Here is a 15,767-nt window from a genome sequence, read left to right as displayed (position 1 = left end):
TAAAAAAAAGAAGAAGCCAAAATGACGTCGTTTTGACTTAATTAACGGCAGGACATAATTGGGTTTTAAAGGAATACCAAATTGACAACAATTGAAAATTAGAGGTGAAATGATAAAACTGAAAGTTAGAAGATTGAAATGAAAAAAATTGAAAGTTAGAGGACTACTATTGCTTTTTTTTTTTTTTTTTCCCTTCCAGCAAGGCTTGAAAAAGAAATTGTAGTCGACTCTTCCCCACCATTTGAACAAGTAGTATTTGAAGAGCACAAACTGGTTCCGGTTTACGTGGAAATCGTGCTTTGCCCTGCGTAGTCGTGAGGCTAAGTTTTTTTGACTCTAGTAGTCAAGACTGCCAGTCTGCCACACAATTTTTCTTCACCAACTTAACCATATAATTATATATTAATTATAGATATGTCATTCTTCCCTCCAACTCTCAAATTCTACTCCTTTCTTTCCTTCATAGAAGAGTAGGTCAGGTCAGGTCAGCTCTCACTCCTAGACAGACTCGGTATCAGTACGTACAGTATAGAAAAAACCATCACCGGAAAATCCCTCTGGATAAGTCGTTTCCGGGTCTTCCACCGTCGTCACTGGAACCTCCTCCGGCAGATGAATTGCTACCAGATATGACACCGTCACAGTCAGGGCTGATAGGAGGGGCAGTGGTAGGAGGGTTTGTTCTGCTTGGTGTTTTGAGGTACTGCATCATTTGGTATAGGAGAAGGAAGGTAGACAATCAAATTCCGTCTAAATCTGAGGATGGAATTTCACGACCAAAACCACAACCAGGTGAACCTAAAAGTTAGGGTCTTATTTTATTTATTCTTTACTTTAACGAGTTAGTTAATTAGTTTTATACTTTCTTATATTTTTTGACATATAATTTTACTTTTAGTCATTAGTTTATATTTATATATAACATGGGATAGAGTACAGTTATAATCGATGTAAATTTTTTATTAATTTTAGATTCATTCATATATGTGAAAATATACTATTGGTCTTCAAGTGTAGCACCATAGTGATTTAGTCCATGAAGTTTAATGTTTTTTATTTTATTTATTTTAAATATAAAGCTTCTTAAAAAAATTAATGTAGAATTAATAAATTGTACAAAATTTTTTTTTAAGGAATTAATGTAGATTTTTTTAATATATTTTATTTAAAAATATATAATTTATTAAATTTAAGAGCATTTTAAACATATTTTCCCAAAGAAAAAAAAAAAAAACTTTAGTTAAAGCTTTATTTTATTTTATTTTTTTATAAGTTCTGTCTGTTTGCTTGTATAATGATTTTGAAAAATGTTTTCTACATTTTCAAGTGATAAGAAATTTAGTAAAAGTTTAAAATTAACTTGAAAAAAAAATTTCCATTAACCGAAATATTATTTGTAAAAATTTGAAAAGTTTTTTATTGGAAAAAATTTCTATAAAACAATTTTCAAAACACACCCCTCTTCTTTATCTCATTTGCACACACTGCCTCCCCCCTCCCCCCCCCTCCCGTCTTTTTCTCACAAACCCTCACGGTAGTGGGCAAATTGGGGCAATGACAATCATTATTCACAGATCTGAGGCTCTGTTGTGACCCAGTTATCACCGTGGAGCTCAGTCACACTCATTGCCCCTTTAGATCTGGGCCACATCATGGAGCTTTGTCACAATAGTTAGATCTAAGAGCATTTAAAACATATTTTCACAAAGAAATTTTTAAAAAATCTTTAGTTAAAGCCTTTTTTTTTCCCCTTCTTAAGTTCTTTTTATTTGCCTGTAAAATGCTTTCTTTAAAATATTTTCTATATTTTCAAGTGTTTGTTTCATTGTAAAATTTGGTCAAATTTGAAAATATTTTCTGTTTATGAAGAAAATCTTTGCGAAAATTTGTAAAATTTTTTACTAAAAATTTTTCAATAAAAATTTACAAAGTACATGCCCCGCTTCATTATCTCATTTGCACACGCTCCCTCCCCTATTGTATTTATAAAGAAAGAAGGATGACATTATCTTTCATTTTTTCTATTTTGTGACTTTAAGTAAGTCTTTCTTTTAAAGCAACACATTTCACATTGAAAATATTCTAAAAAAAAAAAAAACAGTTTCTCATTGAAAAGGAAAAAACAGAAATGGTACTGTCACTGTTTTTTTCTTTAAAATGAGCCAATCTTCTCCTTGGTCTTTCATTTTTGAGGAACAAAAGTCCTATAGCAAACCTTTACCCTTTGCGCTAAGACTCCAAGAGACATTGCTTGAGTATGCTTGAGTATGCTTGAGGCTTTCACCAACACTGCCACATGTCTCTACCATAAAGGAATTGATTTTTGTTTTGGTTTTGTTTGTTTGTTTTTCCTTGTTTTCACACACATGCACACACCACGAGGGAATTGTTGTCTTGTTGAAAACCCAGCTTCTCAAATATCAAAAACCTAAAACCTATAAGATTCTCAAATATAAAACCCAGCTTTTGCATTTCCAGGAAAACCCAAAATACAACAAAATTTCCATCTAGGGGTGTGCATGGGTCGGGTTGGGTCGGGTTGAGGGGATTTTTTGACCCAACCCACCATGGTGGGTCAAAAAAAATTCAACCCAACCCAACCCATCACATAAGTCCAACCCAACCCACATGGGTCGGGTCGGGTTGGGTCGGGTTGAACCCATGGGTTTGACAAATTATTATTATTATTATTATTAAATTGAGTAAAAAAAAATATAAATATTAATATATTAAAAAAACTTAAAGATTAGTATCAATGTAACTCCTTAAAGACTCAACACTAATGACTAAATAATAATAGTAATTTATTAGGATTTGTGTGAACTAATTGGTTTTTATATAGGATAGGAAAAATTGGTTATTTAAAAAAATTTATTAATTATATAATATATTTTATATATATATTAAATTAGTATTAGTAGGAGGGATTAAGGAAATGTTGCTCTACAACTGGTTTTTAAAAAAAATTATTAAATATATAATATATATTTAAATATATATATATATATATAAGTGCCCTACAATTGATTTTTTTTTTTTAAATTTATTAAATATAAAATATATTTTAAATATATATTAAATATGGTGGGTCGGGTCGGGTTTGGCGGGTTGGCAATTTTATGACCCAAACCCAACCCGACCCGCTATAATTTTTTTTTTATAACCCAACCCAACCCACCAAGCCTTAAAAACCGACCCAACCCCGTGGGTCGGGTTGGGTTGGGTCGGGTTTGGCGGGTCGGTGGGTTTTCTGCACACCCCTATTTCCATCAAATCATACCCATAACCCTGCAATTTTAGGCTATATACTATATATGAGAAAGAGAGAAACTGCAAACTCTAAAAATCACTCATCTACCAAAATTACCGCATCTGAACTTCCACACATACCAAAACTCCATTGATGAACCAGAAAAATTTAGAAGCCCAAGAATGAAGATGATAAAATATTTTAGTGTGATCTTCAAAGATGGGCATAGATGATTGTTGCTTAGACGAAGAGAGTGTGTGTGAGATTGAGAAAGAAAAGGCTTTGGAGCTAGAGGAAAAGAGAGAGAAGTTGAGAACAGTTTGACTTGGTGAGAGAAAAAATAAAAAAAAGTGAAATGCAAAGCTATAGTAATCGTGTAAATATACACGGTTTTTTTACATGATTATTGAAGCAACAATGGAAATTTGCATAAATTTAACTCCACTGATGTGGGTCATTTTTGGAGTAAAATGTGTAAAGTTGTTTACTTTTTCTATTTTGGAAGGATTGAGGCGGTTGCTCTTACGCATTATGACTAAACTCAAGAGGTCTGTGTTATGCTTGAAACTTTTAACTACATTGCTCCATTTGTGGATTTGATTTGCAGTGCAAGCATTTTATTTTAACTAAGCAGTACAAGATTGACTACTATGGAAAGGTTTAATTATTGCAAAGACAACTGCTACAGCCTACATGTCTCTCCACGAAGAACATTTTTTTTTTTTTTTTTTTGGGGGTTAATTTCACTCACACCACTAAGGAATTGTTGAAAGCCGTTAAATTGATTAGTACTTGGAATCAATTGTTCATGTTCTTTTACCATTTTCATCATTATGTTTTTGGACGAAAGATGTCATTAATCTTATTATATATATTATCATTCAATCTTTTAGTCTTAGATGATGCCACTTTATATTATAACTAACTGACCAATGCCCTTGTTTTCTTCTCCTCCAGGTGATCCTACTCCAACACCATCAACTGGCCATCCTATAGCTCTTTCTCAAAGTATATTTTCATATGAAGAATTAGCCATGGCAACTAATGGTTTCTCCGAGAACAACTTTATTGGTCAAGGTGGTTTTGGTTATGTCCATAAAGGGGTACTTCCAAATAAGAAAGTGGTTGCAGTTAAACAGCTGAAATTGGACAGTAAACAGGGAGAGCGTGAGTTTAGGGCAGAAGTTGAGGTCATTAGTCGTATCCATCACAAACACCTTGTTTCATTGGTTGGATATTGCATTTCTGGGGAACAAAGATTGCTTGTTTATGAGTTTGTCCCAAATGGTAACTTGGAATATCATCTGCATGGTAAGTCATTATCTATAATTTGAATCTTCGATCTTTTGGGCAATTTTCACTAACTTATCTTTGTACTTTAAAATTGTATTTGCTTGGAATAAGTGAGAAAGATGTTTGTTTATTTTAGGAGACAGATTATCGTTGTTCATATTATTAGAGCCAATAAAAAATTATACGGTTTCGTGACATAGAAAGAATGATAAAAGGGAAATCCTGTGGCATTTAAAACTGCATAACATAACATGTGGCAATAATATTAACGGTAGTAGCACTGGTAAACGAAATTAAAAAAGTAATCATTTATTTACTCATGAGTTCTCTACTTATTGATACAAGACTACAGCAAGATTCCAAAAGAATACAGGCTAAAATGTGAAACCTGTATTCTTTTTTCATTGGTAAGTGTTGGATCACAGTTTATTGTTCGGATTTGAACAATTTGAATTGGTAGTCTAACATGTTTATGTACGGTGAAACTACTATAAAGCGTTTTATTGAGGAAAATTGACATTGCAGGATTGGAGAGTCCAACTATGAATTGGCCAACTAGGCTAAAAATAGCTATAGGCTCTGCAAAAGGATTGGCATATCTGCTTGAGGACTGTGAGTTCTCTTTGTTTACCACATTAATTGCGAACCTAATGAATATTTTCTTGTTATAGATTAAGTCTCCTTTTGAGCTCAATGTATCTTCAGGTCAGCCCAAGATCATACACCGTGACATCAAGGCAGCTAATATTCTTCTTGATTCTAATTTTGACGCAACGGTTAGGTTTATTAGTGGTTTCATGTGATTCTTGGTTTAAGTTTCAAATATATCTATCTGTGTTGAGATAGTGAAATTTGGATAACAATTACGAATGTAGCAAATAGTAGTGGGTTTTTATAAATTAAAAATAGCAAAAAATAAAATAAACAATAAGGAACACAAAAATTTACGTGGTTTGAGTATAAGTCTATGTAGTATGTCTAGAGGTTAAGGATAATACTTTACGGGCTTTTTGTTTTCCGTTAAACTAATTTTGCAAACATATTAGTTATATAATCAAAATTGAAATATATTAGTTATGCGAATGCTTTTGGAACTTGAGCCTCTGAGACTGGAGTTCCAAAGTTAAGAACTAGATTTCCACTAGAACCTAAAAAAAAAAAAAAAAAAAATGTTATCTCATGATTTTCTCCATAGACTTGAGATCCAAAAGTGGCCACATAAGTAATATGTTTCAATTTTGATCACATAACTAATTTGTTTGCAAAATTAGCTAGAGAGAAAAATTGGCCACACTTTACTAAGAAAATAGGGAGATTACATCTGTGGTACAAAGTCACAAAACTAAAAAGAATGTACTCAATGCACAAAATCTCACTTTTATGATGTCTGAGAGATGTTATGTTAGGCAACGTCAACCTTAATTTATTGTAGAAATTGATTTTTGAACTTAAACCTACAACTTGTCATTTTTAGTGAAAGACAATTGCATTGTACCAAGAGGCTCAACCTCTCTCTCACCATAACTAGCACACTACAAGAAATCATAATTCTTTAAGTCTAGCATACAAAAGGCCAAAAGTAATGTGTATAATGTGACACCCATATTTGATTTTGATATTGTCTAAGTGTGTGTTGTGTGAGTGTGTGGTGAGTCTTACATTAGGCATTTACCAAGTAAATATGGGCTTTATTAACAACTATAAAGAGCTTCAATTGTGACTAGCCATTTTGAGATATAACACAAATGTGGTTTAGCATTTTTCTTTGAGTTACAAGCTCAGTATAAATTGATTTGCAAAGGTAGCTAATTAAGTGATGTTCTAACTTGGACTTGGTAAAAAGTCTTCAACAAATCATGCCTCGCCACAAATCTTTACCTTAGCTTGAATTATTTAATTTTTTGTAAACAAAATGTCCTCCATTGCCTCCACCAAAGCTTTTAAGAGCTACCATTGATTTTAAAAAATAGTTAAACTCCAATCAAGTCCAAACAGTTCTTATTTGTACAAAGGAAAAAATTTAGTCATAATATCTAATGGATTATGTATTGTTGCAACCTTTCTAAATTGAAGGTTGAGAACCATTAAATTCAATTTTATTATGGTTTAAACCTCAAGTTACAATTATGGCTAATTCTAATTTTAAGCTAAGATACTAAATTAAAGCCCAATTGTTTTTATGATTAACAAATTAACATTAGTAAGCAATGGTAAACATAAACATCAATACAACCACAAAAATTCAATGGCACAATAACATACAGATATGTTATTGAAGAGGAAAACTCAAGTACTAGACATTAAAACCTCTTTGCAACCTCACCGCCAAAAATGATCCCTTAGAATAGATCGTAGCAATATAATTTTCTCACAAAACAAAACCCTTCAAGTAATGTAACAAAGATGCACTCAAGCTCTTCAAGCCCCTACTTGTAACTGAATTTGCAATTCCTTTCTCTACTCTAGCATCCAGATCCACAATTGAGTTCTAATTGCAATTTCAAGCTTGGTGGCTCTAATGCTTCCCAAAACTCCAATCAACTCTCACAATTTTTGCTAGGTTTCTTTCAACTTTCAGATGGTAATTAGGGTATAATTTCATGAGAAATGCTGTATATATTGGTTGGGTCAAGGTTGAAACAATGGGAGAATTTGTAATAGAATTGTCTCAAGTTTTGACAATTTCAATCAACCCAATTTCCCACAAAAGTCATATTAGTATTTCATTCATTTGGAATTGTTTGTATTTTATTCCTTTATATTTTTCAAAATTTTCATTATGACCTTATATGTTTGATTCGATTTTCATATTAACGGGTCATTTATTTGATTTAGTAATCTAACCATGCATAATATGTGTTTTGCCTGCAACAAGGAAATTGTTGTATTTCACAACATTTTAAAACTAGTATTTCATGAAATTGTTAAACATCAAGGATATTTAACAGTCAAATTAACAACAAAAATGGAAAATAGGATAAACTCAAACATGAAACAAAATATAAATGACCAAAGTGAAAATTTTAAAATGTAAATTACCGAAATGAAAACAATTCCAAGCTTTAAGGGTTAAACTTAAAAATGTACCACCTTTTTTTCTCTCATATTCGTTTACGTTTTGCATGTATTTTGTACGTAGGTGTTTGCATGGCATAAGTTACGTAGAAAACCTTCATATATCATCTAATACTTAAAAATACTTTTCCAAACCAACTTCTATGACAAGATTTTGGGCTTTTATTCAGGTTTCAGATTTCGGGCTTGCTAAGTTTCTACTAGATATTATGACTCACATCACAACTCGGGTAATGGGAACTTTTGGGTAAGCTCCATTTCTCTGTGTTCTTTAGACAATGCTAAGGTGCTGCCATGAAGTTTAATTAGTTCTGAAGCAGTCTAAATGCTATTAAGCAATGATAGCTTGGCTACTTCATTTCTAATTAGAAATTTTTTTATTAATTGCTTCTGAATGTCTTGAAATGATGTTGTATTCATCAAATGCAGTTACTTGGCTCCGGAGTATGCCAGTAGTGGACAGCTCACTGATAAGTCAGATGTCTTCTCTTTTGGGGTTGTGCTTTTGGAGTTGATTACTGGACTCCGGCCTTTCGATAAAACTCAATCCTTCCCTAATGATAGCCTGGTTGAGTGGGTGTGTACCATTTCAAAGTAGTAGTTCCTAATGTTTCATTATTCTTTTTATGGTCCTATTCTGCGTGTTTGTATCTATGTGTGCCTGTCTGCATTTGTCTTGCCAGTATCAGGTGGTCTTTAAAAAAGAAAAAAAAAAAAAAAAAACTCTTGTATAGCGATTTGTTAGAAAATACATTTAAATATGGTTCTTAAAAGAAGTAATGAAAAGAATTTGAGGGTACCTACTACCTACTACAAATAGATGCATAGTAATTCGTTGAGTTGAATTGTTTTTGTACTAGATAGTTGGATAATAATTCTAAGTGTATCTTCATTTAGTATAGGCACTTATGATTTAGAACAAGATATGAGATTTAATTTTTATAATTTACTAATTTATGATTTTTTTGGTTGTAATTGAATGGTTTTTAAACACCTTAAAAACACAATAGGATTAACCTAGGTAATTAGCCAAGTTGTTACTTAGTCTAAATTAACAAATCTAGGTTATCACAATTAAAACAATCATATCATGCAAAGTAGCGGAAAGATAAATAAGACAATGATATGATCACCCAAGAAATTAAACCGATAAAAACCTGGGAAAGATTTAACCTAGCTATCCTTAAGGTAAACCTGAATTCACTATGAAAGAATCGAAGTTGTTCAACAGGACTTAAACCACTAACATCCTATTGCTACCCACCAGTAGAAACTTACTGACACAACCACGTGCAGGCTCCGAAACCACGTACTTCTTCTTTCTTGGATTTTCCAGCAAGTACAAGCACACCCGCTTGTGTTTCTTTAAGTTCTTATGGCAGTAACTGAATGATCATCAAGCTCTTGAAGAAATCTTCTTCTTGATAATCCTAAACTTGTGTAAAGGAAAGCTCCTCACAGATCTCACAAGAGATTTACACAAACAGTAATATGAGCAGCATTAAAATGTGGTTAGGGTTTGCCTTTTATACCTAGGGCAAATTAGAAAACCCTAAATATTTTAAAACAAACTAGGGCTGAGTTGGAATTTTGCAGAAAACACATCTGACTCGATTTTCGATTGATCGAGCCTAAGCATCGATCGATCGAACTAGGCCGAGAAGCATAAATAAATTCTGGATCAGCTTACTCCAACTTTACATAAATGAACCAACTTTGAGCAAGTCTAAACATAACTAAACATCTTATTTTGATCATGGTTTGCCAACAATACACATTAGAATTCTAAATACATTAAAATCCTAAGTCTTTAGAACCTAACAGTAATTTTGTTATTTGAGCATCTAGGATTTTATTTTCTTGATTTTAAGTTTTTTTAAGGCTTTCCTAGTCAAATTAGAGTTATATTATGGTAAAGGATCAATTAGAATCAGTTTAAGAATATTTTTATTTGTAAAATAAGTTTTTTTGGAGCCTTGAATCGGTCTTTTATATGTAAAACAAAAATTTATATTTCTGAATATCAGTTATATTTTTAAGAGAGGCTTTCTCATTTTTTTTGGTGGGTTCGAGATTTTCTTCTGGATTTAAGGGTTTCATTAAGCTAGAATGAAATCTAGTCCCTATCTTTCTATTTTGAGTCATCTTATAACTTCCATTTATTTTTCCTCTTGCAAGATGTTGAATTCTTAATAGCAAAGGTTGAGTAACATGGAAAAGTTAACCTTTACTGTTATGGAATTTTAGGGAAGGCCTTTGCTCGCGCACGCTTTAAAACATGGCAACTTTGAAGCTGTTGTTGATCCAAGGTTGCAGAATGATTATGAACCTACTGAATTGACTCGAATGGTTGCTTGTGCTGCTGCTTGCATCCGTCATATGGCCCGGTCTAGGCCAAGAATGAGCCAGGTAATTCTACCAATTTTATTATTGAAATATTTAGTTCTCTTTGTCTAATATATCAAATCCATTTCTCCAAAAAAAAAAAAAAAAAAAAAAGAAGTTAAATCCAAAATTATAGATAAACCTCCTTTCACCAAAGTTTGTGAATTGTAAAGCCTATTGTCTTGTTTGTTACTAATTTTTATTTGTGATTATTTTGTAAAATATATGGTTCCAATATATTGCGCTGTTTTGGCAGGTTATTGAACTTTTAATGTTCGAAAGATTGAGTATATAGGAATTTAGATTTTCCAATTTTACTATTCAAATGCTAAAATGATTTTGAAACTGTTTGAAATTAAGACGTTATTCTTTGTGATGGCATGTACCTGTAATCATTTTTCATGATGCAGTATATAACCCTACTACCATTCTTGCATGGTAAGCAGATAGTTAGAGCTTTGGAAGGTTATCATTCTCTGGATGATCTAAATGAGGAAATCTCCCTTGGGACAGCTGGAAACATAGATTATGATAATGATCAATATAAGGACTTAAAGAAATTCAGAAAGATGGTACCAATAAGCCACGACCAAGGCTCTAGTGAATGCAGCGGACCTAGCAACGACTCAGCTTTGCACCAATCTGTCTCAAGCAGTGAAAGCTAAAAAAATATCCAAGCGATGGAATTGGGGAAAATTAAAAATGATGCCTCAGATTTTGGTGTAATCTTCTGCTTGATGACTCCAATTTCCTAGCTTGCACATTCACCTGCTTTCCTGTCCTGCTCCATTAAGTTACACTTATCATTCTACTTAAGCTTAATTTTAACTCTTAGATATCCAGTACCATATTATTTCTTAAAGTTTGTTTTTTTAATGTATGTGTGCCATTAGATACTTGCAGAGATTGATGGGCACTTGTCCTTTTGCTTATTTGTGTGGATCAGTGTTGTAGGTCTTTCATATTGTTGTGATCTGCTTTGGTTTCAGTGGGGAATGTAATTGAAAAAATTATTTCTGTTGATGACTCTGCAATTTTTATTTTATTTTATTTTTGGTGTGGCCTTGTTTTCAAATTGATTTGCTTGCAATAAGATTCAGATTTTGTGTGCATTCTGAGTTATTTTCCTTTGAATTTCAGATTTTGATTTGCCTTCAAAGTCTTTTTTTTTTTTTAGTAATAAATTCTGTTTGAGTGTCAATTGTGTTGTTTAATTGCTTTTGGATTTGTTTCTTTGAGACCATCTACCAAACAAGCTGAATTATGAATCTATATTTTCATCCAGTTGAGATGCTATCTCAGCCATAGGCTTGATCAGATTGATGCACCTTTCAATGGTGTCATTGGCTTGGCAAAGGTCACTTTTCAGAACTTTGAAGTCCTTTGAGAGTTATTGTGATGAGTGATGACTATCAAATATGACACTGAGTTAATTGGAGGTTGGGTCTTAAAATCCATATAAGTTTTACTGTCTCGGCTTCTGAAAATAAAAGGTTCGTAGTCCAGGTTCACTAGCATGCAGTGCTACCTTGAATAGAATTAAAAGAATTTGCAAAACATGGAAGCTATCAAATTTTATGAATCTAAACGTTGTACAACTAAATACATTTCTAGGGGTATTTTGATAATTTTGGATGTCCAAGGGTATATTGGTAATTTTGGAAGTGTAGGGGGTATTTGGGTTATTTTGGGTATTTAAGGGTATTTTGGTAATTACACACCCAACCCATTTCTGATCCAATCCGCCCATTTGCCACCCCTAGTCTTGACCGACTGATCTTGCTGAAAATTTTGTGGACCTTGATCCAATCGTTCAAAATTCTGAGTTGAAAGAAAAAAAGGAACAAGGGTTTTCCAAGTTCCATGGTAAAAAAAGTACAACGTTTCATTAATAATTGATAGATCTTCACTCCTATAGCACGTAAATTTTGACTACCCAAATCGTGAAATTATAAATCACATATGTATCTAAATTTACGTGCTTTGGGTCTAAAGACCTATCAATTAGACTTAAACCTCGGCCTTACCCCCCACACTCCACAAGTTTTTATACTTGTGGAATGACCACAACACCAAGGGTGTGTGGTGGACTGGTGGTATGTCAATTTGATCTTTAATCTTTAAATACTGTGTCAAAATAGTTTCTACCATTAAGTAATTAATGGAAAATACTAACGTGGCTAATAGCCAATTTTTTTTTTTTTTTGCCACATAGACTTCCATTTGAATTGTCATATCAGCATCATAATTAAATTAAATATTAATCTTCCTTTCTAAAATTTTAAAGAAAAAGAAAAAAAATTAAAAAAAATTCTTAATCTGCATTTTTTTTCCTTTCAATTTCTTGGCATCCAAACACACTCCGAAATCAAATCCTACAAAAATCAACCCTTAAAAATTTTGATTGAGTTGACGTAAATGTAACCTTCACATACTGAATTGAAAACATATTCAAACATTCACATTCAAAATCAAACCCACAACTCTAAAAAAAACAAAGATCTTTGATTGATTTGAAATGAAAACACCAATTTAGGTGGTTGAAATCCAAACAAATCCATATAGCCAACCCAATCTCCTCAAGCCAACTACAACCCATTTTGGAGTACTAGTGTACCGCATACGGTGGTTGAAACCCCAAAACTCAGCAAGTTTCAAGGAAGCTTAAGATTCTTTAAAAATAATCCAAAACAAACAAGTTACAACTCAATCATAGTCCAAGCTGAAATCGAGCATTCCATATGTGTCGGTCTCCAACGAGTCTGCCATGGGAGATCTAAAAGCTTCTCGGAAGGTGGTGGGAACCAATCTGGGTTTGGGTCGATATGAGAGTGAGAGAGAAAGAGAGAGGGATTTGGGTTTGGTTCGATTTGATTCTCAAAAAAAAAAAAAAAAAAAAATTATTGAAAGTGATTCTAAAGCTTGCACAGAGCCTATTTTGGGGCTGGGTCAGAGTTGTCCATTGAGGAGTTCAAGCTGGAGCTATATAGTTTGTAATCTAGCAAAGGCTTTTGGTGTATGTATTTTCAATTGGGTTTGTATAGGAAGCTAATAAATCTCCTCATGTGTGGCTAGGTGATCTTTGAAGAATAGTTTTTTTTTTTTTTTTTTCCTTCTTCTTCTTTTGATTTAAGTTCAAGCCCCCAAGCTTTTGCTAACGTTTTCTTACAAGATGTTTGCCATGGTTCTAACATGGGCTTCTCTTAAGTTCTCTGGTTCATTAAAAGTTCTTCATATTATCAAAAAAAAAAGAGAAGTAGTTTTTCTTTTTGGATCTTTTTGAATGTAGATATGTTTGATTATCGAGAAAGTGCAGGAAAAAATTAAAAGAAAGTATAAAGAATATGAAAAATTTTGGTTATTTGAAAATTTTCATTTAAATATTGATGTGACATATTAAAATGTTATAGAAAATTTTAATTATCATTATTATAATAACTAGTCGCTAACCCGTGCGATGCACGGGAACGCTACCAATTTTTAAAAATCAAAATAAATAAAAATTATATCCATAATAAAAGGACATGAAATATCATTACTGTCCAATTTTTAAAAATAAAAATAAATAAAAATTATATCCATAATAAAAGGACATGAAATATCATTACTGTCCAAAAAAGAGCATCAACTATAGTAGAAACATTAACTCGTATTATTCATTCCAAACATCATTTTTTTTTTTTTTTGTGCAAAACTAATTACTCAAACAATTAAACTGAATATAAAACCAAGCTTGAGATAACCCAAACTGTGCATATCATGAAGACAAGCATGTAGAATGGTAGATAAGAAGGGCTACCATGTCATAGTCCACAGAATAAGAAGGCTTATGCACCCTATAAGCATTACCTCAGCTGCTTATAACCATCTTAATATCCTTTGCTTTATAAAAAAATCTTTGAAGCAAAGCTATATCCTCTAATAACTAAATATAATAGTTTAATTCCTCTCTGTTTCAATTTAAAACCAAACTGTGCATAAAAGCAGAAAATTTTCCTTTATTCCAATATGTAATCATCATCTATTACATAGTGTGCATACTGAGAACTCCTTCCTTTATAACTACTGCATAACCTGCATTCCACTGTTTTTCTAATACCCGCAGTACGTTGACTACTTCTTGTTGGGTACATTATCAGAAAATTTTAAGTTGGGGATCAAGCACTTCATACAGCTTTACTTTTGAGTTTTTAGGGGGGGAAAAAAGAAGAAGAAATAATTAGTAAAAATTATGACACGAACAGAAAAGTAGGTGAAGCTTTTTGGCCAATCTTCTTGTGATATGGTTCACTTTTGGAAGGCAGAGAAGTACCACATTGGCTGTAAAGGCCATTGAATTGGACGCTGGAGTTGTACTTGTTAAAGATAGTGCTTAGGCTGGTGCTCATGTCAGTGGAATTTTCATTCCTTCTCTCTTTGTTTTGGGATTGGAGAAGTTCAAAGCAAGTGTAAATTTGATGAACATAGATGCAAAATGAGCAGTACAAATAACATATGAATCCAACAGGAACTACAATCAGAAATGAAGTCCTACTTGTTGTGAAAATCATTTATCCTCTGAATATTTAGATTCAAGACTTAGCTTGTTAGATAAACCCCTAAACCCTTTAATTTACAAAAGTAAAGCAATCTGAAGAGTAAAAATTAAATTGAAAGCATAAGTTTGAGCAGTACATGCAGTTTTTGGATTTTATATAGCAAATACTTCTGGTATAATACTTCAAAATCCAAATAGAGCCATGGTATTGCATATATAGTTTAGATTAAACTTAAATAAACCAATAATGATATAAAAAAGACTCCCACAGATACACATAGTCTACTCCAACCCTGCCCCAAACAAAAAATATACAGGCATTCAATAATCAAATAGAAAATAACAAACTAAATCTGAGTTTCCAGCCAGTTAAACAACTTCTTAATTGGATGCTTACATAATAATTCAGCCAATATGTTTAAAATAGGGCATTCCCACCACAATTAGAAACCTAAAATGAACTTAAAAGCTCAAGTAACCAACACGCAGTCGTGCATAAATTACAATAAGAATTCAGAGATTGGCAGCCATACATGAACCCAAATAAGAATTCACAAAATTAAATCCAAAATAAACTGAATAGAAATCAGAATTATAAAGAGAGCAATAAAAATTCAGAATTATAAAGCAACGCTAATGTCAAATTGGTGAATGAATCATAAGCAGATTGTATACACAAACATCTAATGCCTTCTAATGGCAATATCTAGATTTAACCTAGTCAAGCACAAAATGCAAAGACACTTAGTTGAAAGAACCAAAGGCTTGACAGGAAATATTCGGCAAACACATCATGGGGCAGCATTGAAGTTTTATAGGTCAAACCTCATACTCAACTACTTTAAATTTCAAATTGACAAATAATAATAAAAATTTCCAACCAAATTCAAAATTATAAAATCTACAGAGAAATTATAATCAACATTAACATTTTAACAGAATATTGATTTAAAATAGCAACCATATATTTGCTGTGTGTTTAGAAGAGAGCATACCCGAACAACCTTCAAGAATATTAGATCTAAATAAAAGTGAATGGAAGAACAAAAATAAAGAATGAAACCTATAAATTGAACAACCGTGAATAAAGAAGAAGAAGATCTCTACTGGTTTGCCGTGGGTTTGACGGGCTGGGTTGGGTGTGATGGTGCTGGACTGGGCTGGGTGTGATGGTGTATCGCCGACCGAAGAAGTTGAGGTTGCATGTGGTGGTTTGTTGGTGGGTCT

General features: G+C 32.5%; 1 protein-coding gene across 1 annotated transcript; it reads left to right on the top strand.

The window, feature by feature from the left end:
• Positions 1-458: 458 nt before the first annotated feature.
• Positions 459-10,668, top strand: LOC115993082 (proline-rich receptor-like protein kinase PERK15). The gene is made up of 8 exons (XM_031117361.1): positions 459-792; positions 4,208-4,561; positions 5,069-5,155; positions 5,249-5,319; positions 7,789-7,865; positions 8,048-8,195; positions 9,866-10,027; positions 10,450-10,668. Exons 1-8 carry the CDS (start codon positions 630-632, stop codon positions 10,666-10,668), a joined length of 1,281 nt encoding a protein of 426 aa, XP_030973221.1. The 5' UTR covers positions 459-629.
• The last annotated feature ends 5,099 nt before the right edge of the window (positions 10,669-15,767 follow it).

The sequence above is a fragment of the Quercus lobata genome, chromosome 5 (assembly GCF_001633185.2).
Source record: "Quercus lobata isolate SW786 chromosome 5, ValleyOak3.0 Primary Assembly, whole genome shotgun sequence".
Classification (NCBI taxonomy): Eukaryota; Viridiplantae; Streptophyta; class Magnoliopsida; order Fagales; family Fagaceae; genus Quercus; species Quercus lobata.
The sequence above is the reverse complement of the archived record's forward strand: the minus strand, read 5'-3'. Positions and strand labels throughout refer to the sequence as shown.